A 25087-nucleotide genomic window follows, 5' to 3' on the forward strand; every position below is an offset into this window, starting at 1 on the left:
TATAACATTTTTTTTTTTTATGGTATTTTATAGCATGATTTTTTTTTTTTTTACATAAGGTATTTTATAACATGATTTTTTTACATATTTTCTTTAGGCAAAATAAAAAAAAAAACAATGTGTTAGGTCAGATACTGTATTAGGTACTATAATGTATTAAATGAGTATCTGACACTGTGCTGGGTTCAATAATATGACAGTGAATAAGAGTCCTTTAAAGACTCAGTTTCCTCCCAACATTTTATTAGTTACCTAATTCAGACATCTGAAATAAACTTCAGAGTAATAAGAGCTAAGATTCTTGTCATTGTCTCAAAGTTAATTTCTGACTCGAGTATTTAACTAGCTTGTATCAATCAGGCATGTAAAATAGTGTCAACAGAGATACTACAAAAATACTGGTCACCATCATAACATCTATTATATTCTTCTGCACAGAAAATCCATGTAATTCAGTATTATCATAATAGAGAAAATTCAACATTTTTGTAAACTGAGAAAGTTTATGTTTACTATAAAATAATGGTTCTCAAATTCTTGACATCGGAAAATTTTTGTGTACATGTATTACTTTTAAAGTTCAAGATCCTCAATCCCTTCAGTGGAGAATCTACGCCAACAGGCTTCAAAGAAGCCAAACAGAGCTAATCAAAGTTAGAAGACAGCTTTTATGTTACACACTCTAGATCTCATAACACACAGCATAAACCTTTATAATACTGTAGGCAAGGCTGGCTAGTTATAATTGTTCACTGGCTGATGCAAGGGAACTAACATATCTTAACTGAAAGCAATTCTATTCATGTCCCAGTATTGTAGATATTGACAACTGTTCCCTAGAAGTAAGCCAACATCTACTTCCCCACAAATTTCACCTGCTGGCCCAAGTTCTGTCTTTCAGGTGCACACGGAGCATACCTAATTCTTCTGCCAGTCAGACCTTCCATCTGAATTCTTTTTCCTAGGCTGAATATCCTAGTTCCCTTGGCCATTTTAAAACAAGTTTTGGCCACCAATTTCTTGAAGCCTTTAGGATACTCATGGAACCCAGGATTTTTCCTTTTATCATTAAAAGCTTGAGAATCCAGTAACTTGAACTAAAATTTGAGTCCATCTAATAATGAAATTAAGGATAACTGACCTACAACATTTCTTAGGAGATTAATGGTCAGCATTGGTAAAGGAGGCACTATAGCTTAATGGTTAAGCACGCCAGCCACATTGCCTGGACTCCTCACTAGCTGTATTTTATCTGATAACTTCCTTAACTTTTCTAAGCTTTGGTTTCCCCGACTGAAAGATATGGATAATACATACAGTCATGCGTTGCTTAACAATGGGAATAGATTCTGATAATGCGTCATTAGGTGACTTCACCATTATGTGACTATCACAGATTTCTTCCCAAAATTCTGTATGTAAATTACTAGTTTTGTACTTACACAAACCTAGATAGTATAGCCTACTAAACTCCTAGGCTACATGGTATAGCTTATCGCTCCTAGTATACAACATTACTGTACTTAATGCTGTAAGCAGCTGTAACACAATGGTAAATATCTGTGTATCTAAACATATGGGATCATCATATATGCAGTCCATCATTGACGGAAATGTTATGTAGTACATGACTATATATCTACTTCATAATGTGAGAAAAGAAATAATCCATGTAAAGTACTTGGCACTTATGTGCCTGGCTAATGAGTGTAACAGCCAATATATGTTAGCTATTCCTATTGTTATTATTCCACTAGTTGACTAAGAGAGTGGGGAATCCCAAAACTCCAGTAGAATAACTGAACAAATTATAATTAGTATATTTATGTTTTAAAGTAGCCATAACTGCTTTTTTTGAGATGGAATCTAGCTCCGTTGCCCAGGATGGAATGTAGTGGCGTAATCTCAGCTCACTGCAACCTCCGCCTCCTGGGTTCAAGCGATTCTCCCATCTCAGCCTCCTGAGTAGCTGGGACTACAGGCGTGTGCCACCACACCAGATAATTTTTGTGTTTTTAGTAGAGATGGGATTTCACAATGTTGGCCAGGCTGATTTTGAACTCCTGACCTCAAGTGATCCTCCAGCCTTGGCCTCCCAAAGTGCTGGGAACAGTCGTGAGCCACTGCGCCCGGCCCATGACTGCTTTAGTGTATTCATATTCAAAACAAAGAACAAAATTAATGGGCAAACTGATCATTCATCTGGTTGTATTGCCAGGATACTCTGTAGTGAAAAGTTCAGTTGAAACATCAGTTTCACCAAGGAGGGCTCATTCAGATACAAAGTTGTACTCCTCAGAAAAGAAAAAGAAGAAATGGATAGGACATACTCCACAAATTTCTGTCCTAAAAGCTCAGTAAGAGCTTTAGAAGAAATAAAAGGGCATTCCATGAAATGTAGTATTTTAAGGCCTTAAATTCCATGATGCAATGTCCATATCTTTTCCAGCTCAGATGGAGCTAGCTTTGAACACAACATTATGTGTAAAACATAAGATTCTGATGAAGGAGATATGATCCAATTTGCAATTCTAGGTAAGAGACGTTCAAGTCCCAGGTTGCCTGATAGTCACAAAAAATTAGACAAAGAAAACACAAAAGAATTAAGGACAGCTCATCTGAGTTTTAAAGACTGGCAGGGTCAAGAGCAAAGGGAAAAAAAAAAAAAAACAAAAAACCCCTCAGGATTCCTGGAGGTTATGAAGATTGGTGAGGTGTGTAAATGCCAGGCAGCAAAAGATATCTTTTCTCTTGTAGAACTCCATTCCTACATAGAAGAAAGGTATTAGAAATTCACTAGCTTCCCTTTGTCTCAGCACTTCTCTCAATTTCTTGTATCCAGTTATTACAGAGACTATGAATGTAGTGAGCTTCTGTTATTGAATTTCATAGACTGATCATTATATATCCTAATGCATTGAGGTGAAAATCCTGTTTAGATATCAAAATGATACTCTAAATTCAGAGCATTTGCTACAATTAATGTATGCAATATTAAGGTGATCCACAGGTAGATTTTACTTATAAATTTTTATCCAGAAAAAATTGAGAACCTGTACCTTGAATATCACTCTGAAGTTTTTCCATAGTGAATCTGCACTTCTGCTTTAACTGAAACATCTGAACTTTCCTTCCTCTCTGAAATGGCTTACTTAGGCCAAAACAGAAATTTTTCTCCTTCATGAAAGAAAAGTGCCTTTTCCCCCCTGAATCTACTCTCCTTTTCTTGCTCCTCCCAGAATAAACATATAATTAAATTATGTCTATACAAGTTGGAAAAATGAAAAGCACAGAAGCTACTTTGCTAGCTAAGGCATCCATAGCGATGATGCACAGACCCTAAATGAAGGCATTCAGCAGCTATAAAGTGAGGTATAATGAAAACTACTACAAAGGTAACAGAAATGGGTCACACAAATATCTTCAAGGGGAATACCTGGACAGGTTATCTTTAATTTTGGCATATGAAGAGAAGAAAAAATATTTATTCATCTTTACTTCCACAATCAATAACATCTTTCTGAAATGCTGGGGCTAGGTTAGCAACACGGAAATAGGCATGGAGTCTCTTAAAACTGAGGCCCTAAATCCCAAAAATCACAAAAAATTTGTTGTACGTAGACATGTTTCTAGAGACAAGGTTCAATTAACTATTCTGAAACAACAGAAAATTTTAATGTTGGCCATTTATTTTTTACATTAACACTGCTGAGGAGTACTTTAAACCTAGATTAGAACTGGCCATATAAAATAGGTAAGTATAATAAAAAGTCTCAGTGCCATTTAATAATGTATATAACCCAATGAAATGATAACTATCACCATCTGGAAAATGTAAACTCTTTCAGGGAGAAGTTAAGATTCAAGGTGTATACACTGAAATCAACAGAACACTGTTGAAAGAAATTTTAAAAGATGTAAATAAATGAAAACACCACATGTTCATGAATCAGAAGACAATGCTGTTAAGATGGCAATACTCCACTAATGGATCTACAGATTCAATGTAATGCCTACCAAACTGTCAACTGCCTTTTTTTTTTTTTTTTTGAGAGAGGGTCTCACTCTGTCACCCAGGCTGGAGTACAGTGGCATGATCTCTGTTCACTGCAGTCTCTGCCTCCAGGTTTCAAGCAATTCTCCCACCGCAGCTTCCCAAGTAGGTAGGACTAAAGGGGAGCGCTGCCATGCCCAGCTAATTTTCGTACTTTTTGGTAGAGACAGGATTTCATCATGTTGGTCAGGCCGGGCAGCTGTCTTTTTAAAAAAATTAACAACTGACTCTAAAATTCATATAGAAATGCAAGAGACCAGGAATACCCAAAATAATACTGAAAAATAAAATTCAGAGACTCGTATTTCTAAGTTTCAAAACAGCACGAAGCTATAATAATCAAGACAATATGGTACTGGGATAAGGTTAGGCATACAGGATCAACGGAACAGAATTATGAGTCCAGGAATAAACTAAACAGTCATGGTAAATTGATTTTTGACAAGGGTGTCGAAACAATTCAAGTGGAAAGAATGGTTTTTTCAACAAATGATGCTGGCACAACTGGATATTCACATGCAAAGGAATGAATTTAGAACCCTACTTCACACCAAATACAAAAATTAACGCAATTAAAGCTATACAGCTCTTAGAAGAAAACAAAGAAGTAAATCTTTGTTAGTTTGGGTTAGGTAATGGCTTTTTAGATTACCAAAAGCAAAAATGGCAGAAGAAACAATTGATAAATTGGATTTCATCAAATTAAAAGCTTTGTGCTCCAAACAATACCATCAAGAAAGTAAAAAAATCTGAAGAATTGGAGAAAATATTTGCAAATCATATACACGGAACTTTTATTCAGAATATATAAAGAACTCTCACAATTCAGTAATAAGACAACCTAATTTAAAAGTGAATAAATGACTTGGCTGGGCGCAGTGGCTCACACCTGCAATCACAGCACTTTGGGAGGCTGAGGCAGGCGGATTACTTGAGGTCAGGAGTTTGAGACCAGCCTGGCCAACACGGTGAAACCCTGTCTCTACTAAAAATACAAAAATTAGCTAGGCGTGGTGGCATGTGCCTGTAATCCCAGCTACTCGGAAGACTGAGGCAGGAGAATTGCTTGAACCCATGAGGCAGAGGTTGCAGTGAGCCGAGATCAGCACTCCAGCCTGGTTAAGGGTGAGACTCTGTCTCAAAAAGAAAAAAAAAAAAAAAAGTAAAATAAAAATTTTTTTAGTTACAGTGAATAAATGATTTCAATAGATTATTTCATCAAAGAAGATACACAAATGACCTACAAATACAAGAAGATACCCAACATCATGAATCACTGGGGAAATGAAATCAAAACTACAATGAGAAGCTACTTCGTACCTGCACTAGGATGGCTAAAATAAAAAAGACGGTAAGTGTTGATAAGGATGTGGAGCATTTGGTACTCAGACATTAAAGGTGGAAATGTAAAATGCTGCAGCTACTTTGGAAAACAGTTTGGCTGTTCATCAAAAAGTTAAACAGAGTTACCACATAACCCACCAATTCCACTCTTAGGTATATACACAAAAGAACTGGAAATATGGAAACATTCACAGTGGCATTACTCATAATAGTAAAAGTAAGAACAACACAAATGTCCATCAGTTGATGAATGAACAAAATGTAGTATATCCATACAACAGATTATATGACATTAATGAAATGAAGTAGTGACATGCTATAATATAGACGACCTTGAAAACATTATGCTTAATGGAAGAAGTCAGTCAGAAAATACAGCATTTTGTATCATTCTATTTATATAAGATGTTCCAAATAGACAAATCCAGAGACAGGAAGTAGATTAACATCTGCCAAAAGAGGGGGAAAAAGGGAGTTAACTGCTGATTTCTAACGCAGTGTTTAGAGGAAGTTTTTTCCAGGGAAGTTGAGGTGATGAAAATTGTTCTCAAAACAGTGGTGATGGTTTACAACTTTATGAATACACTAAAATCCGCTGAATTGTATACTTTAAAAGGGTGAATTTTATGGTATGTAAGTTATGCCTTAAAGCTGTTATAAAAACAAAACCAAGTCTCAAGGCCTAAAAGAATTACGCTAAGAGCACACAAACAGTCGTACTCCGAATTATTACAAGGAGGAAAAAAGAGGATTGTTAAATCTTAGTCACTACTCTAAGAACATTAACAAAACTTTTGATGATCACAGTTACTTACAAGCTCACAAAGCAAAAAGCATTGCAGTTAAGTTTGTTCTGAATGTATCAGTATGTTATAACCATATTAAAAACGGAAGTTATATTATGATGACCAAAGTAATCTACCACTTGAGGAAAAAATAAGGATTATTTAAAGATATACTTTTCTAAGGCTGATTCAAAGAACTAAAATGACTCATACTACCCTGGATATGCCACTTTTCTCCCTGACTTCACTCATTGAAACTAACTAGGGGGTAAAAAAAAAAGAGAGACAAGTATTCTAAAGGGTAACAATTGTTCTAATTTAGGAGTTCATACAATTGAGCTATTAGACAACAAAATCAAATACTCAAATCTTCCAAAATTATAGTCAGTTTGCTAATGCAAACCAGAAATACTAGACAGCTCAGATGTATACCACATCCTAAGAAGTTACCACTCCAGTAACTAAAAACCGAAAAGTTGAGAGAAGAAACACTTAACTGGCTTTGTGCATGTGTCACATTTTACCTTGTGGCACGACTCAGAATAATGTGGTCACTGATTTGTTAAAGTGTATCACCTCATTTAATCCTTACAAAAATCTGAAGGGTAGGAATTACCATCCATCTTACAGACAGGAAACAGAAGCACTTACATTTTAGTCTGACTAGGAAGCTACTAAAAAATGCCATCACTCCCTCCCAAAGAAAATATATTAAACCCAATTTTTAAATTTCATTACAGGCCTAAAAAAAGGTTAGACTTCACTAGAATGGCATATTTTCTCTGAGAGTCAAACGGATATGAAAATGTTGGCTACAGACAGGTTAGTCTCTGGGTAACAAAGATGTAGGGTTAACACTCTGCTCCTACTATATAACCTCATCATTAATTGATAGCATACAAGAGGGTGGATTAACTGGTTTACTTTCCTTTCGACTGTCACTTTTAATTCTTACCAAACTCCCTCCCAAGAAAGATACTGAAAACTGGAAATGTCAAAAGAAAAAAAAATAAATGTAGCGTTTACATTTATAATATGCATGTTTTTCAGAAGAGAAGGGCTGTATAGCCTGAGTTGTGCAGTATTATTCAAGATTATGAAACAGAGTAATGTTTAAAATGTTTTATAGAAGCACAGAAAAAAAAAAACCAACAGGAATACTTACTTCCCCCTCCATGAATGTTTTGTTGTGTAGAAACATGCCAGATCCTTATTTTCCCTAATTATGTTCATTTTGTGCTCAAACCTGGAAGATAAAAATATGAGGGCACTTAGTGCATGTTATATATCTTTAACCTTCCCAAGATTCCCCTAAGAAAGGTAGTATGATCTCTCTCACTTTCACAGCCTGCCGTATATCCTTTACAAGACCATAAGGGTTTTTTTTTTTTTTTTTGAGATGGAGTCTCGCTCTGTCGCCCAGGCTGGAGTGCAGTGGCATGAGCTCTGCTCACTGCAAGCTCCGCCTCCTGGGTTCACGCCATTCTCCTGCCTCAGCCTCCCAAGTAGCTGGGACTACAGGCACCCACCACCACCCCCAGCTAATTTTTTTTTTTTTTTTTTTTTTGAGATGGAGTCTTGCACTGTTGCCCAGGCTGGAGTGCAGTGGCGCGATCTCGGCTCACTGCAAGCTCCGCCTCCCGGGTTCACGCCATTCTCCTTCCTCAACCTCCAGAGTAGCTGGGACTACAGACGCCCGCCACCACGCCCAGCTAATTGTTTGTATTTTTAGTAGAGACGGGGTCTCACCATAGCGAGGATGGTCTCGATCTCCTGACCTCATGATCCTCCCGCCGTGGCCTCCCAAAGTGCTGGGATTACAGGCATGAGCCACAGCGCCTGGTCAAGACCATAAGGTTTTTAAAGACAGGGACTGGTCTATTCAACTCTTTATCATAACCTTTAGCATCATATTGTGATTGTCCAACTCTCTCCCACACTGGACTGTGTTTCTTGAGGACCAGAAATGACCTCTATCAACATCCCCAGTGTATAGAATTTTTAAAATGTCAAATAAATAAAGCTTTAAATCTGACATTGCCAAATAATGCCATGGCACACAATGGATACCTAAACACATTTTCCAAGACTCAAACCAATGCCAAAAGGTTTTTGGTGAGCTACTAAGTGCTGGCCATTTTGCTGACACTACCACTTCAAAGGGGACCTACTACAAATAAGGCAATTTAAAAATAATTTTCTCACTGGCAGAGTGGCTCATTCCTATAACCCCAGCCATTCTGAGGCTGAGGTGGGAGGATCACTTGAGACCAGGAGTTTGAGACCAGCCTAGACAACATAGTGAGACGTTATCTCTCAAAAAATAAAAGTTAACAGGGCATGGTAGCATATGCCTACACTCCTACACTTTCCAGAAGAGAAGGGCTGAATAGCACTATTGAGTAGTGTGGTATTATTCTGAGGCTGAGGTGGGAGGATCACTTGAACCCAGGAGTGTGAGGCTACACTGAGCTACGATTGTGCCACTGTACTCCAGCCTGAGTGACAGAGTGAGATTCTATTTCTAAAAATAAAACAATTTTCTCATTATAAAAGTGATATAGGTCCATAGTAAGAAATCTAAAATGTTCAGAAAGCAAATCATCATTCGTCCTTGCATCTGAAGATAATCATTTTAGCCTTCCTTTTTATATTTAGAAAAATCCTTTTTTAAACAAGATTGCCATTTGTACTGCTTAACCTGTTTTCAAAGAATGTTAACCTTTCCCCATGTAATTATTCTATAAGAAAATTATTTTTAAGGCTATATGGTATTCCACTTTATGAATATTCCAGAACAGTGCTACTCAAAGCATAGTTGCAAATGGTTTGTTTCCAAGCCACATCAAGGAAAGTAAAGAAATTGAGATTAAGTGTTTAGAAACTTCTATGGCGGTTTGATTAATGGACTCCTCTGGTTGAACAGGATATAGAACAGATCAAGATTGTTGAATCTATGTGATGACTCACACGTGGAATCAGCCTCCTAACAGTCACATGCAATGAAACCACATTATGTACAATATTCATTGACTGTAACCCAGTATATAAAATCCAGAATCCATTTATTTCATTTAAAAAAGGTAAACTTAGCTAATTTTACAGGATAAATTGTTGGAACTGGCTGCTAATGAAAGACTGATAGGTTTTGAAAATACTGTATCACTTACTTCATCTTGAATAAAAGTTAAATATGGTTATTTCTTTTGTGACTTAGCTATTTCTCCCTTGCCTTAATAGTTCGAAACGCACTCTAAAAAATATTGTAGAGGCCGGGAGCGGCGGCTCATGCCTGTAATCCTAGCATTTTGGGAAGCTGAGGCGGGTGTATCACCTGAGGTCAGGAGTTAGAGACCAGCCTGGCCAACATGGTGAAACCCCATTTCTACTAAAAATACTCAAAAATCAGCCAGGCGTGGTGGCAGACGCCTGTAATCCCAGCTACCTGGGGGGCTGAGGCAGGGGAATCTCTTGAACCTGGGAGGTGGAGGTTGCAGTGAGCCGAGATCGCACCACCGCGCTCCAGCCTGGGTGACAGAGCAAGACTCTGTCCCCCCCAACCAAAAAAAAACAAAAACAAAAACAAAAAAATTGTAGAAAATACACCAAAGTGCTAATAATACAAACTGAATAGTTGGGATTCTTTATTTAAGCTTGCTTTATACCTTTTTATACTGTGCATACTAAGTCAGCAAGTATTTTTTACATGATTAGAAAAAACTTTTCAGAAAAAAACATTTTTATAACGGCTTGAGACATAATTCACATACCACAAATTCACTCTTTTAAAAAGTGTACAATTTGGTGATTTTTAGTAAATGTAGAGTTCTGCAACCATCACCACTATTTTCGGAACACTTTCATCACCCCAATAAGAAACTCTGTTAGCGGTCACCCCCCATTATACCTCAGCCTCAGCACCTAGCAGCCACTAATCTACTTTGTCACTATGGGTTTGCTTATGCTGGTCCATACTGCCAAATAATATTCTGGTATATGGATATACCTATTTTATCCATTCATCAACTGATGGACACGGGTGTTGTTTCTACCTTTTGGCTATTATGAATAATATAACTATGAACAAGCATATACGAGTTTTTGTGTGAACATACATATTCATTTCTCTTAGATATATACCTGAGTGGTAAAAACATTTTTTTAAAGATACGCTTATTTTGAAATTGCTGTCTTCATTCGTCCTACTTGTTTTTGTATTACCAATTATCGAGAGCCTTTGTACTCTACATAGAACGCTCGCCCCCTGGATATTTATATGGCTTATACCTCTATCTCCTTCAAATCTGTGTTCAAATGTCACTTTTCCAAGGATACCGACACTAAACATCTTGTTTTAAATTGTAACCACCCTCCTCCTCATTCTACTTAAATTGTAACCACCCTCCTCCTCATTCTACCCTATTCCCTCTTACTCCTGTTTTTCCCCCATAGCACTTTTCACATTCTAATGTGCAATTTATTATTCACCTAATTCTACTGGAATATCCAGAGAGAGGCAGTTTTGTCTGTTCAGCTCACTATTGTTTCTACAGAGGCCACAAGAGTGCCCGATACAAAACAGGTGCTCAAAAATAAGTATTTGAGTGAAGGAATAAAATTCAGCAAATACATGGGCAATTCTGGTATCTACTTCAAACATGATGCTCTAACAGGGACTCCCAAATAGGGTTTTGTCACACCTTCTGGAAAGGCATCAGCAATTCATGCTTTGAAAAATAACAAAAGGAACCACAAGTAACACCAAGTTTAAAGAAGCTTTTATTGTTACCAGAAAGAAGAAATTTCTTACAGTCAACTAACATCTTCCTACTAGTAAGTATAGGGACAGCTAAATATAGTCCTGACAGTTGGTGTGGTGTTTTGTTTGTCTGTTTCTGGATTTCATACCTGGGATGACAAAGGCACCCAACTAAGATTTATTAAACCCAGTAAGCATTATCCCTGCCTTCTGAATCTTTTGCAGTAAATGATATTGCTGAAAAGAAACCTGGGCAGTATCTCTGAAGACTCACCAAAAAAGGGAGAGAGAGATATATATAGGTGTACAGATATTTTTCCCCTATATAACTGAAGAGTGGAACAATGGAAGAGAAAGGCAGATAGAAAAGGTGAATGGCTGATACTGAAGAATGGGGTTTGTATTCCTAGTCTATAACTTAAGATATTGGAATAACTGACTCTGTACCAAGGGCCTATCTTGGGAAAACTGAGAAACAAGAAAATGTGTTGAGTGGAGATTGGTTGATAAAATTAAGGATCTAAAAATTAAAATGAAAGGCAGAGAAAAATAAAGATTTTAAAATGACAACCATAAAAAACACAGGGCATGACCCAGAAGGAATAAAGATCCCTAATAAACCTATAGGGGGGAATAAGAACAAAATAATCTCACAATAACAAAAGAAATATAAGAATTATTAAATAATTTTTTAAAATAATTTAAAAAATAAACACCTAAAGAATGACCTCATAGGTATCACTGATTCGGGGTTATAGAACTCCAACAGACCTTTTGGCACGTGAATTAAATAACTTTACATCAAGAAGGTTTTGAAGGTCTATAAACCTGGAGATGATGAAAGCACCAGACTCCAGAGAGTCCTTAGATTGGGATAGATAAAAGGAGCATGAGAAGATATAACACATTAAGATAAAAGTAAACTACCAACGACCTGTCCTATTAGAATAAATATTGTATTCCTGATGCAGATTAGAATGCTGACAGAAAACTAGTGTAGGAGGAAAGATGTAGTACTTCAATTCTCTGGAAGTTCATATGTATCATCAGTACAAGTTCCTATGTCCAATATTTGCAAACCTGATAATTTTCTGTCTCTAATATTTAAGAAAGCAAGAAGTGATGTTTTACTCTGCATCCAATAAAAGGCTAGTAAAATGGGCTTTTTATGGAAGAAAATTGCTCCTCTATTTGAAAAGCTTGCCGTCAACTATATTTATGTAAGGGTATATCTGAGAGGTAAGGGAGGGAAGAGACACCCCACTAACTAGCCAAGTCAACCCCAGAAATAATGGAATAATTCAACGCTATATTACCGTCTGCCTAACCTCAAAATGGAAATCAGGATAATGCTTTTCCATTTTAAAACTCCATTGAAGACTGCCTTTAATAAAGTTGGGGAAGCAAGGTGACTCTAATCTGAAAATCGATGACATGTCCTGAAATGATTAAACAACTTATATTGAATACTCATCACATATTAGTGATCAGCCTATGCATTTACCATGCATTTATTTCATTTTGTCCCCATAACAACACAGCAGTACAGGTATGACTCTCATTTTATTGACAAGAAAACTGATAAATAGATCACTTTTCTAAGGTAACACAGCTGGTAAGTGATTGGGCCAGACTTTGGACCAGCCTCCTTAACTTCCACACCCTAGGTTCTTAACCTAAACTTTTAATACCTTCCCTCAACTTTAAGGAAAAAAAAAAAAAACTTCACCCTGACCATGTAATTACAGATGTATCATTTGACTCTAAATTCTTGGAATAATTCAGAACTAGTTTCAGTTATTATCTTCATCTGGATAGATGACACTTGTTAGAAATAACTTTGAAATCTACAATTTTAAGCAGTAAAATAAATTACCATATGCAACATAGGTCAAAAGAAAAAAATCCCCAAAGCTGAAATATTCTATCATCTATAAATAAACTTTCAAAATATTTCCTTTATATAAGCTTAAAAAACATTTTTTGGCTGGGTGCTGTAGCTCACGCCTGTAATCCTGGCACTTTGGGAGGCCGAGGTGGACAGATTACAAGGTCAGGAGTTCGAGACCAGCCTGGCTAACATGGTGAAACCCTGTCTCTACTAAAAATACAAAAATTAGCCAGGCGTGGTGGAGAATGCCTGTAATCCCAGCTACTTGGGAGGCTGAGCCAGGAGAATTGTTTGAATCCAGGAGGCAGAGGTTGCAGTGAGCCGAGATGGCGCCACTGCACTCCATCCAGGCTGACAGAGCAGGATTCCGTCTTGGGGAGGGGGCGGGGGGGGGTAGGACATTTTTTAACGAAGTGTTCAAAACAAACATACAATGACAAAAATTTGTTACCAATATATGATCTCAGGATACTCTTTAAAGAGAGTTCAATTACTCTAACCAACATCGAGCTTTTAAAATAACCAGACTGGCTAGGCACTGTGTCTCATGCCTGTAATCCTAGCACTTTGAGAGGCTACCGTGGGAGGATCACTTGAGTCCAGGAGTTTGAGACCAGCCTGGGCAACATGGCAAGACCCCCATCTCTATTTAAATATAAATTTTAGGTGAAAAAAAAAGCTAACCAGATAAATGAGACCTGAGGCTGAGATCTACTTCCTGGCAGTGTAATATTAGCCCACCCACATTTTCAGGTAAATCTATTTTACATTCTCAGTAAAATCTTAACTACTCTTTGATAAAGTCATTTCATCCAATGAATGGCAAGTGGTCTGGAAACTGCATTAACTCTTTTAGACCATAAAGATACTTTTAGACACGCAGGTTAATTCACTAATGAAGGTAATGGCAATGCACAAAGATCAGAAAATGTACCAACTATGTATCATTCAAAGTGAAAGGTAGAATAATTTCAAGATAATAATTGGCAAATGAGTGAAGACAAGTCTAGAGGTCCTCCAAGTACAGTAGTCAGGTATCATTCAATCTGGGAAGACCCTGGAATACCTCACTAAGGCACTGATCACAGAGCTCCCATTCCACATGCTATACGTTAACTAGAGACTAGCACAACAAGCTACATTAACATTCCATTAAAGTGATGTTAATAATCTATATATTACCAAGGCTGGAGAATTTTTATAAGTGCCATTTACTGGCTGCGTAACTTTGAACAAAAGTTTCTGAATTTATCTGAATTACAGTACGTCTATAAAATCGGAATAACTGTCCTGAAGGGCTATGGTGAGGACTAAATGAGATAACCCAAAAAAAGAAGTTATTTTGAGTATTTCTATTATATCTTATTTTCAAGAACTTACCAGCTCTTGTACCTAATACAACATTTTGGGGGGAAATTCTATTAAATTACTTGATTTTCTCTAAATCTTTTATTAATTTCAATCCTTCTAGTACGCAATAGGTATAACCTAGAATGTTCACCTTCAAAAGTACAGTGTTCTATTGATTTAATCAGCATTCAGTTTTACTTAACCATTCAAAAATAACTATAACAATATATATTTCTTAAACTGAATGATGTACATGAGGGTGCCATTTATTATTGTTACTGTCATTATTATTTTATTGTTACAATTTATGTTTCCCATAAAACGTTTTTAAAAAGAAAAAAATATTGCTGGGTGCAGTGGCTCATGCCTGTAGTCCCAGCACTTTGGGAGGCCAATGCAGGCAGATCGCTTGAGTCCAGGAGTTCAAGACCAGCCCAGGCAACGTGGCAAAACCCTGTCTCTACTAAAATACAAAAAATTAGCTGGGTGTCATGGCACACGCCTACAGTCCCAGCTACCTGGGGGGCTGAGGTGGGAGGACCGCTTGAGCCTGGGAGGCTGAGGCTGCAGTGAGCGAGCCCTCATCTTGCCACTGCACTCCAGCCTGGGTGACAAGAGTCAGACCTTGTCTCAAAAAAAAAAAAAAAAAAATATATATACACACACACACACACACACACACACACATACATACACACACATACATATATATGTATAAACACCAAGATAATCAGGATAGATGAAATTTTTAAAAATCATCTTGTCAACTATAACCCAACACTTAAGCTTGTCTTTATTTCAACTTTATTCGTACAAAATACTATTACAAGTCAATCTTATTTACTACATTTTTAATATTCCCCACTTAGGTATTTGAAATTTCAATTGTTAGAATTGTTTCCTTACATGTATCCAACCTAATATTTTTAAATTTATGTTTGATGGCTACAAATTAACTATGGCTTGAGAAACTTTCAAGAAAAAAAAAACTTCACAAAATAAATTTAATCTCCAGTCAATATTTCCTCTGTACATTAATAAGCTCTAAAAGTGATTCGAAAAAATCATCACTTACAGGCAAAAACTCTTAAGCAACCATTGATTTCCACTATTTATGATGAAAAAAATCTGTAAAATTTCTAGTATCAGAAGCTCAAGTATCAAGCAGGTAATATCAGTAACAGTCATGTATAAGCACATGCTATAAACAACCATAAACTGTCCATCTAAAAAATGTAAACAGTTAAATGGGATCTTGAATGAGATCTTGGTAGCAGCTCTATCACTAGCATTTGCCATTCTGCCAGTTTAGAGACTATTCAAAATAGCAAGAATTTATCTGCTCAAACTAACGTCACTTAAATTTCATCTCCTTCATTCCTGCAATTGTGTTCCGTATTTCAAATTCTCAAAGGCCCATAATTCTTTCTGATGAGGAAAAATCAAATTTACATGCCTTTTGTAATTAAATTGCATTGAAAGCATCTCCAATTTTTGCAAGTCAGCTTCACTTGTTTTCATGCTATATCCTAAATTACACCACCAAAGAAACTTCTGTTTGTTCTTTTTATAGAACTGTCCTATGGGTTAAAAAGTCAAATTCAGGGCAACACAGGCATTTTGGCTAGATTCACCTCTCTCAATGAATACTACTGCATCATGCTTTCAAACAACACAATATTCTTGCATTCTCTAATTTATTACTGGCAGTAATACTGGCAAACCATTTAAGATCATTTATGGTTAAAATGAGAATGATCTTTTAGAAGATACATAATTTTGACAGAAAACCACAGGATTTGGGAGTCCAGTGAGAAGAAGCCTACATCAAGTTGACACTAAGAACAAAAGCAGGATGAAGGGACTCAACATCACAGATACTCAAGCCAATTACGGTCAAGCTATAAGCAAAAGAATTTACACACACAGCAAAATTAAGTATATACATATGGCTTGTGTTAAGCAAAAACGCAAACAGAACACTCACTTAACTAGGGATGAATGAAGACACTTAGAAAAAAATACACTAGTGAAAGAAAGATTGGCATTAATCAGGCTAGTCACCTGTTTAAAGCATGTATTTAGCATGATCAACTGGAAGTAATTTTTACACAAACATGACAACTTGCAGAGAACAGGTAAGCTACTAATTTTCCCATTTTGAGTCTGTAAAATGCAAGAACAGAACTTACTTTCATCATTAGCTCTGCCCTCAAGTAATTAATTAAAAATGTGAATTTGTTTTGAAATGCATAAAAAATAAGATGGATTGATGGAAAGATGGACAGATCTGTGATAAAGCAGGTACAGTAAAATGTTAATGTAAAAACCTTTAGGTGGGCATGTGGGTATCTAATGTAAAGTTCTTTCAACCTGGCTGTAGGTGAAAATGTTTACAATATGTTAGATGAAAATTATGGAGTTTGCCTTCTCTGATCAAACTCTCCTACAACAGAAACAATGCTACATTCCAAAACCACACTTAAAATGTAGTAGACATTCACACCATAGGAACTAATTTATGAACATAATACTTCCTACAGCTATATCTTACCAAAAAGGGAGGGGTAGTAAGGAGAATCATGGAAAGACTAACCCTTTGAAAAAATAATGAGAGTAATAGAGAGAATGTCTTATATTGGCTTCTTGAGGATCTAGTTTTGTTTGTAACTGGATTCAAAATCTGAGTAAATCGTAGCACTAGATTAGTTTGGTTTCAAACAAATGGTAAAAAATATAAATGGCTAACAGAATGTTAATTTTTACCCAGATTAGATAGCTACAACTAAACTGTTTAGATAGAATGTGCTGTGTATGGGGGAAACTGCCATATGAACTTTAACCCTATTTTTAAATTTTAGCTTCATTTTAATATATAACTCAAGTACAGGTAAAAGCATTTTCTTCTAATGAACAACAAATCAGTATGTGTAATATGTATGATACCAACAGGAATCTTAAAACAAACCATAAATAAATCACAAAGTAAGATTTTAGTACCTACCATCTTAGCCTTCCTTAACTTATTGAAGAACCTGATACCTCCAGAGATAGATGTTGTTAAAGAATAAAAAAGCCAGTGGTAATATTAAATTTCATCTGATAATCGTATCTTCAAATAATTGCCCAGATATTTTAAAGTGAAGTGATTGTACTGTCACATCATAATCAACTTTTAACTAGTTTAACTACCATAGGGTAGCTGAAATAATATGAGATCTCCCCCATTGTTTTTAAAAACTTGATTCCTTTTAATTACAAACTGAGTATATATTAATGAAATACAGGGCAAGAAAAATTCAAAAGCAATCCCTAAATCCGAAGAAACACTTGATGAGAGGAGGGGACAAGCATACCTACCGTAGCAGTTAATTTTTTTGACCTCTTCTATTCAACAGTATAAATCAAGTATTGAAAAGAGATCTGTCTCTTCTATTTCTATCACACATATGCTCATTTCATCTGAGGGGAATAATTTGTACTTCTGACAAAACAGAAGTTTATCTGTTGTAAAAAAATTCAAATTTTCTGTGAAAGATGTATTACTATGACCCTTCCCTTTCCAAAGCTTAAAAATGCCTTAAAATACTCACCTGAAAGCTTTTTTCCAGAAACATGTTCACTTAAGCAATGCTTTGAAATCATTGCTATTGATCATTTACATATTTTTAGTTAATACACATTATTGTAACTTTATAGACCAAATTTCTATTTCATTGTATCTTTGAAGCATAACCTGGCTTATGCAAGAACAAAGTATACTATTTCTGTAAGCTCTTCAGCTTATCAACTTATTAAGCTTATCAGCTTATTAAGGCACTTAATAATCATGCTCTACTATGGTAAACAGGCCCTGAAATAGGCAAAAGAAATTTTTAGCAGCCATATTTTAACTTGTTGCTGTTTTTCCTATCATTACAGTAAATGCATAATGTGGGACTAAATTTCCTAAGCTTTTAACAAATACAACTTGAAGACAGTTTTACAGAAAGCATCCCGAAAACCCAAACACTGTTCTTTTTATACTAATAAAAGCCAAAAGTTGCTACAATTTCCCCCTCACTCAATACAAAATAGCAATAACATACATTTCTAGTTTAGTTCTGAAATATCCCTATTATTCCTACCCCTTCTGTAGTGCTTTACAGTTTATAGAACTGTAAACAAATTATCTTAAAAAAGCAAAGTTTCACTTTTAAAATTAAGCCCATTAGCTCTAAGGTTTGGGGGGGAAAATGGCTTCTCTGTTCTAAGATTTGATAAACATTCAAAATACATTCTGTAGCTTGACTAGAAGTTTGAGGAGAGAAACCCCATAGCCTTAGATGACTAAGGAATACAATAAAAGTGAGAACCCCATGTATAAGCGTTTAAATGTATTATAGAATACATGAAATATTGGAGAACGCCTCCTCCATTCATAACCGTACCAATCCTTCCATTAAGTTGTCGCAACTAGAGCTGGCAAAAATCAAAGCATCAAAATAATTTTAAGAGACAGGGTCTTCCTTTGTCACCCAGGCTGAAGCGCAGCAGCACAATCACAGCTCACTGTAATCTCGGTCTCCTGGGTTCAAGCAATCCTCCTGCCTCAGCCTCCCAAGCACATGTCACCACAGCCAGCTAGTTATTTCATTTTTTGGTGAGACAGGATTGCTCAAGCTAGGTTGGAACTCCTGGCCTCAAGTGATCCTCCCGCCTCAGCCTTCCAAGTGCTGGGATTACACGTGTGATTATTGTGCACCCAGCTAAAATAATTCTGCATTGCTTTAGGGGTTTCGTTTTCTGATAATCAAAATATCAAACTCTTATTAATCTATTGCAATGAGATATTACCACTGGGCATGTGCTAAATATGTGACTAGGCAGTGTTCTTCTAAGGACAACCTGAGTGCTTAAACTGAAAAATTCCACTGACTTTAAAGCTCACTCTTTTTCACAAGTAGTCCATAAAAGTACAAGTAAAACTCCTATATATCGACTATTGAATAAAGACCATCTGAAAAGAATTACTAGGAAGTTATATGGTTTTATTGACTGAACCACACCTAAATGTACCTTTGCACAGGTAACTATCTTAAATTAGCAAAGATGATCATAACCATGTTGGCTTAAACTATTTGTTACAAAGAAATCTAACTCAGTTACTCTCAAAGAAGTTCCTATGATTAAGAATCACTCCACATAACAAGAAGTGTTACAAATTGGCATGTGCTGAGTATGTGAACACTGCTGAAACAGAAAAAAATATGTTGAAAACCACTGATTAAAATTTCTAGGATGCCATCCCATCTGAGGCACTATGACTGGGAGCACTACTAGCATTTAGTGGATGAGACTAGATATTCAACATATATTACAGTCCCAAAGATAAGTACAGTCCATACCATACGACTTTCAAGTGTCCAACTGAGCCAAGTGTGGTGGCTCACACCTGTAATCCCAGCATTCTGAGAGGCTGAGGTGGGAGGATTGCTTGAGCTCAGGAGTTCGAGACTAGCCTGGGCAACACAGTGAGACCTCGTCTCTACTAAAAATAATAATAAAAAGTTAGCTGGGCATGGCGTGCCTATGGCTCGAGATACTAAGGAGGCTAAGGTGGGAGGATTGCTTGAGCCCAGGAGATCGGGGCTACAGTGAGCTATGATCAGGTCACTGCACTGCAGCCTGGGCAACAGAGTGAGGTCTCAAAAAAAAAAAAAAAAAAAAAAAAAAAAGAAAGTCCAAAAGTCCAAATGGTTAGTCATGTAGGCAAAAACCTATTTATAATGAATGAATCCCAGAATCTAATTGTTTTATATATAACTCACCAAGTACATTTTGCAGGGTTTAATATACAGAGGTTTTTCCAGGAATGTGGCTACAATGTAAATTAAGAGATTATACTTTATTAACCCTGTTCTTTTCTGACACTGCTAATAATCCCAGTTGTGGTATTTGAGTCACCAATGTGACAAATCTGTAGCCATCAACATTTCTGTCAAAAATCAAAATGGGCCAGGCATGGTGGCTCACACCTGTAATCCCAGCACTTCGGGAGGCCTGGGAGGGCGGATCACTTGAGGTCAGGAGTTCGAGACCAGCCTGGGCAACATAGTGAAACCCTGTCTCTACTAAAAATACAGAAAAAAAAAAAAAAAAAAAAAAATCAGCCCGGCGTGGTGGCAAGCGCCTGTAGTCCCAGCTACTCAGGAGGCTGAGGGAGAGGTTGCAGTGAGCCGAGATTGCACCACTGCACTCCAGCCTGGGTGACAGAACGAGATTGTCTCACAAAAAAAAAAAAATCTCAAATGATTCCATGTAAAGGTACAAGCCTCTGACACGTCCTTTGTGTATTTTGGTATAATCATAATAACTATTTACATATTGAAATGCATACAGTCAATTCTGCTATAGTGCTTTTTTGATCATGTGAATTTTAATAGGATTGGTGTATTACTGAACAATTTGAGCATGATGCAAATGTCACATTTGCTTATAGTGATTCTGTCCCAACACTAAGTGAACGCAGAAAATTGTACCCAACTCAACTGAGCCATGCAGGAATTCACAAAATACACACACACACACTCTTCAGGTGGTCAATGAACCACACACATTCACATATATGTTACTAATTTTCCACTCCATCTTATAACTTTTTTTCCTTCTACTACTTCACAGTAATTCAGAAACTGTAACTCCATCCAATGCTCACTGCATTGTTTGCTCAAACTTTTTCAAGGCAAAATGTCATAATTATTATAGTATTTAACATGTACAAAACAGTTTTTAAGCTATCTTTTTCAAAAATGTATAATGACTGCTCTTTCTCTTGGGAGTTTTTGCTTTTTCGCGGGCCTCATAATTTTTGGTTAAAAGCTGGACATGTTGTGTAGGAGTAGAGATTGAGGTAATTTTTATGACTGGAAATGAGCATGCCTGTTTTTTGTGAGGCCTTTGGTGAAGGGTTTGTGTTAATCTGGTTAGGAGTTGGACTTAGTTTGTGATTTGTTTTTGCCATAGTTATCCTCAGTATATTACAGCCTTCATGAATATGCAGAACAGTTTGTCTCTCTGGTGGGCGATGGTTTACTAGAGCAATGCCTGTTTGATTCTTTGTGTTGTGCCTCTCTGCATAATCTTGTTCCTTTCCTAGTAGTATTTTGTGGGTTACTTGTTACTGAAAGCTTCTTAGCTTGGTGGCAGGGGTGGGGGGTGGGGGATACAGTCTGGTGTTCTGATTAAGTCTAAGTCAGACCCTGTGTTCCTGAATCTCAGGAAGGCAGCATTCTTGGTTCTGTTGACCACTCCCGGCTGCAGTTTTGGGCTCAGGGCCCCTCCTCCAGGCATAAGATTCTCTCCCACTTCTCATCTACTCCCTGAATGTTCACCAATGGGGCCAACAGAGATGCCCTTCTCCCCAGAGATTAAAGCTTTTTTCCAGTGAAGAGGCAGAGGGGAAGAATCACAGCAGTTTCTTGACCCTCTTAGAAGTTCTGTTGCTGTTCCTCTCCCTCTCAACCTGCGCAACAGACTCACCCAGGGTTCTTTCCAATCTTTTCTAGCAGAACCAGGGAGGTTTGTGGATAAGAGTTTGCAAGACTGTGCATTCAGCTTTCATCATGCTTTTTGTCCAGTTGTGTCTGAAAACGGTATAGAAATTGACATCTACTCTTTGTAAGCACTGTCTCTCAAATTTTCAACCAGTGGTTTTGCTCTGTGGACTCAGCTCTTTAATAGATTTCAAAAAAGTCATGAATTTGTAGTGTAGGTCTTTTTTTGTTGCAGAAGTGAGAGCAAAGCTTCTTTTTAGTCTTAGGGCCAAAGCCAGAGGTAGTTACATTATTTATAAACTAAAGATAGCAAAGAAGGTGTTACTAATTATTTTTTATAAAAAGGGAGCCTTTATTGGGTCTAATAAAGTTGAGACAAGGAACTCTTTCAAAATATTAATAACTCCCCTTTAACTACTGCCAAACATTACAGTGAACATTTAGGCCAAAACCTATTTGTAGCAACCAAATTTATGCTGCAGTTTATCTGCACAGCCTTGTTTCAATTACTAATTTAAAGTACCTTAATCAGAAGCAGGGGAAAGGTATGTGTAGCAGAAACCTCAAATTCACCTGTGTCAACAGAACTGGTTGAGGAATGAAGCCAAATTAGTTAAAACACATCTTTTCAATTTCAACCCTAATTTAGGACCTATTGAGAACCAGACTCCACTATCAACCTTTTAACAAATTTAATAAAGCCAGTATCGTTACAGTCCACCTGGGCAAGGCAACCATCTTCTATTTATTTGTGGATAAAGTTAAATTATTCCAAATAATTCATTAATTTATTGATAATATTTTATTTTTTAGCTTAAGTATTTTGTTTACAACTAAGCTTGTTAACAATATATATCATTAATATATTTCAGACTATTTATTACTACCACTTTAGAAAAAGAGGAATATTCATTGCCTCTCAGTGGAATACAAATGCTGATATTTTCCATGAACTGAACTCTAGCCTTAAGGTTATTTACATTCTTATTTCTTAATGATCCTCTGACTCCTCTTTTCCTCCCTTAATATGTTCTACTTCCTGTTTTCAAACAAGGAGTATAATGTAATAATTTCTACACAAGGACGTTTGTTGCCTGAATGCATTGTGATATTAATAGCACAAGCCAAGTTTGAGATATAGTAGCTTAAAAAGCGTTTCACATTACACAAAATGTGAACAAGGTTTTATGTTATATGATAGATAAGTCACTAAAGTACTTTCCAAAAATCAAAGAATTGTGTTCTGGATACCGAATTTCTGACAAGTGGTTTCTATAAGTTTATTTTTTTAAGGCAAATTCTGTTTCATACTCCCATAAACTCAAAGTAGTGGTAATATATTACAAAACCTGATCACTGTAATTTTCCCTGCAGGCAGTAGTTTCAAACCTAGAAACCTATCAAGTCCATAAACCGAGAAAGAAAATATAGTAAGAAAGAATTACTGGGGGCAGGTCCTGAACTTCTACTTTTTTCTCAAGACACTATATTACAAAAGGTTCAACATAACTGTACACTATAAAGCCCTTCATAGAGGACGCAACAGCATCAGGTTGAGAACGTCCTTTTTGAGGGAAATCAGAATAACGTAAAAGGGAAAAGCAAAGGGAAAATGAGAAATAATTACTTTGGGAGACCACCGCCACATTAGGGTGAAATCTTTATTTTTCCCCCCTCTAAGCAACGGACACAGGAAATAATCTCAAGACAAAAGTGGTTAACGGAACACTCTACAAAAGGAGAAAATTTAAGGGAAGGCACTCTTAAGTATAGTTAAGTATCAAATAAGCGATTAACAGACACTTGACTAAGCGTCTAAGTCCTACTTCACCCACTCCATAGGCCACATTCAAAGGTAAAATCACAGCAGCGGAGGAAAGGCCACGTGAATAAGCTGCCTTGCAGGAAGGAAAAGCCTTGGGGGAGAAAATGATTTTAGAAAAAGTACTGGAGAACAGACGACGCGGATGCTCATTTCCTAACAAAACGAAACAAAGCAAAGAAAGTCAGTCTGCAGGACTTGTGCGGAAGGAGGGTCGCTGACCCAAGGATAGTTGCCGGCATCCAGCAGGAAGGGTGCTCAGACTAGGAGACTGGAAGGGAATCCCGAGGGCGGAGCCCACAAGGGAATGAACAGCCTGTGGGGTAAGGATATGTTAAGGCGAGTGGAGGAGCGTACTAGGTATAAAACAGGCAAAAAGAGGGGTGGGGCTGGACAGGGCAGCGCCCTGAGCTAATGTCACTCAAAGCCGGGGCGGGGGGGGGGGGTCCAACGGAAGGAACCAGACCAGCAGCCTGGGGGAAGGGTAATCTGTTTCCTTAGCAGCTGCAGGCTGCAGCAGCCAAGACCACCCCGTTTTCCCTGCCCTGAGCCCCAGAAAGTCCCCACGGCGTGGGAAGGGAGTAAGGCAGAGCCCCAGAGTCCAGTGCCCGGAGTCGGCTTTACCTTCGCGGGAGGCTGGAGAGGCTCCAGCCCTAGCTCCTCCCGCCGCCGGCTCAGCTTCCAGAGTGGGATGAGGCGCCCTCCGGCCTCCTCACCCTCACCACTTCCCCTTTCCCCCGCCGGGGCCCTGCAGCTCCGCTGCCGCGGGTTCCTGGTGCCGCCGCGGCGCTGCCTCCCCGCCCCCTCCGCCTCCTCCCTCTGCCTCTCAGAGTTTCACTCTGGAGGCCGCCATCTTCGCTCAGGCTTTCAGCGACCGCGCTCTAATACGCCTGCGTCGCCGCCGCCCAGGCTGTCACGAGACCCAGTCAGCTGATTTCAACTCTTGCGTCTTCTGCCCCGCCCTCCCCGTCCATATCGCTCTTTCCCTGAAATTCTGCGTTCCCCCGGCCAGCCCCCTAGCAGCTACACATGCGCAGAGTAACGACGCCGGCCGTGGGATTTGGATTCCACGCAGCGCGTGAGGGGGCCGGCGCCTCGGTGGGTGCTGAAAAGGACACGCCCCGCCGGCGTGTGCCTTAGGGCCGCGCCCCTCCGCTTGTGTCCTGCGAAGAGTAGGGTCGCAACCCGGTACTTAAGCTTTAAGCCCTAGGAAATCTTGTTTTAAATCACCTGTTTTTAGCTCTTGCCGTCAAGTGCCATGGAGCATCTGCGAGGCAGTCTGAAGCCTCAGCCTCTCCTGGTTTGGCTTGATTGGGAGCCAGCAGGTTCATTTACTATTGAGACGCCCTGAACGACAGCAGAGCGGGGTTTAAGTTATAAATGCTCTGGAAGGTCTCGGAGACCAAATTCTCAGAGACGCCTAAGGCATTTGCAGGTGGGAATGCTGGAAAGATAGTTCTGGTAGCCCCATTTATTGTGTCCGGGTCAAGTATTTAGAAGCTTACTTAAAGCTACTTAATCTTCAACTCTTTGAGATAGGAATCATC

General features: G+C 37.9%; 1 protein-coding gene across 3 annotated transcripts in view; it reads right to left on the bottom strand.

Annotated features, from left to right (window-relative positions):
* Positions 1-24423, bottom strand: part of DNAJC13 (DnaJ heat shock protein family (Hsp40) member C13) — a 119418-nt gene extending 94995 nt beyond the window's left edge. For 2 of the 3 annotated variants that reach the window (XM_003265225.2, XM_030816826.1), the window contains exons 1-2: positions 24165-24423; positions 7349-7429 (exon numbers count right to left, since the gene is read on the bottom strand). In XM_003265225.2, coding sequence (XP_003265273.1) covers positions 7349-7416 — 68 coding nt within the window. In that variant the 5' untranslated portion in view covers positions 7417-7429; positions 24165-24423. The remainder of the gene's footprint in view (positions 1-7348; positions 7430-24164) is intronic. The other variant, XR_004031282.1, reaches the window with a different exon arrangement.
* Positions 24424-25087: the final 664 nt, after the last annotated feature.

The sequence above is a fragment of the Nomascus leucogenys genome, chromosome 8 (assembly GCF_006542625.1).
Source record: "Nomascus leucogenys isolate Asia chromosome 8, Asia_NLE_v1, whole genome shotgun sequence".
NCBI classification, from domain to species: Eukaryota; Metazoa; Chordata; class Mammalia; order Primates; family Hylobatidae; genus Nomascus; species Nomascus leucogenys.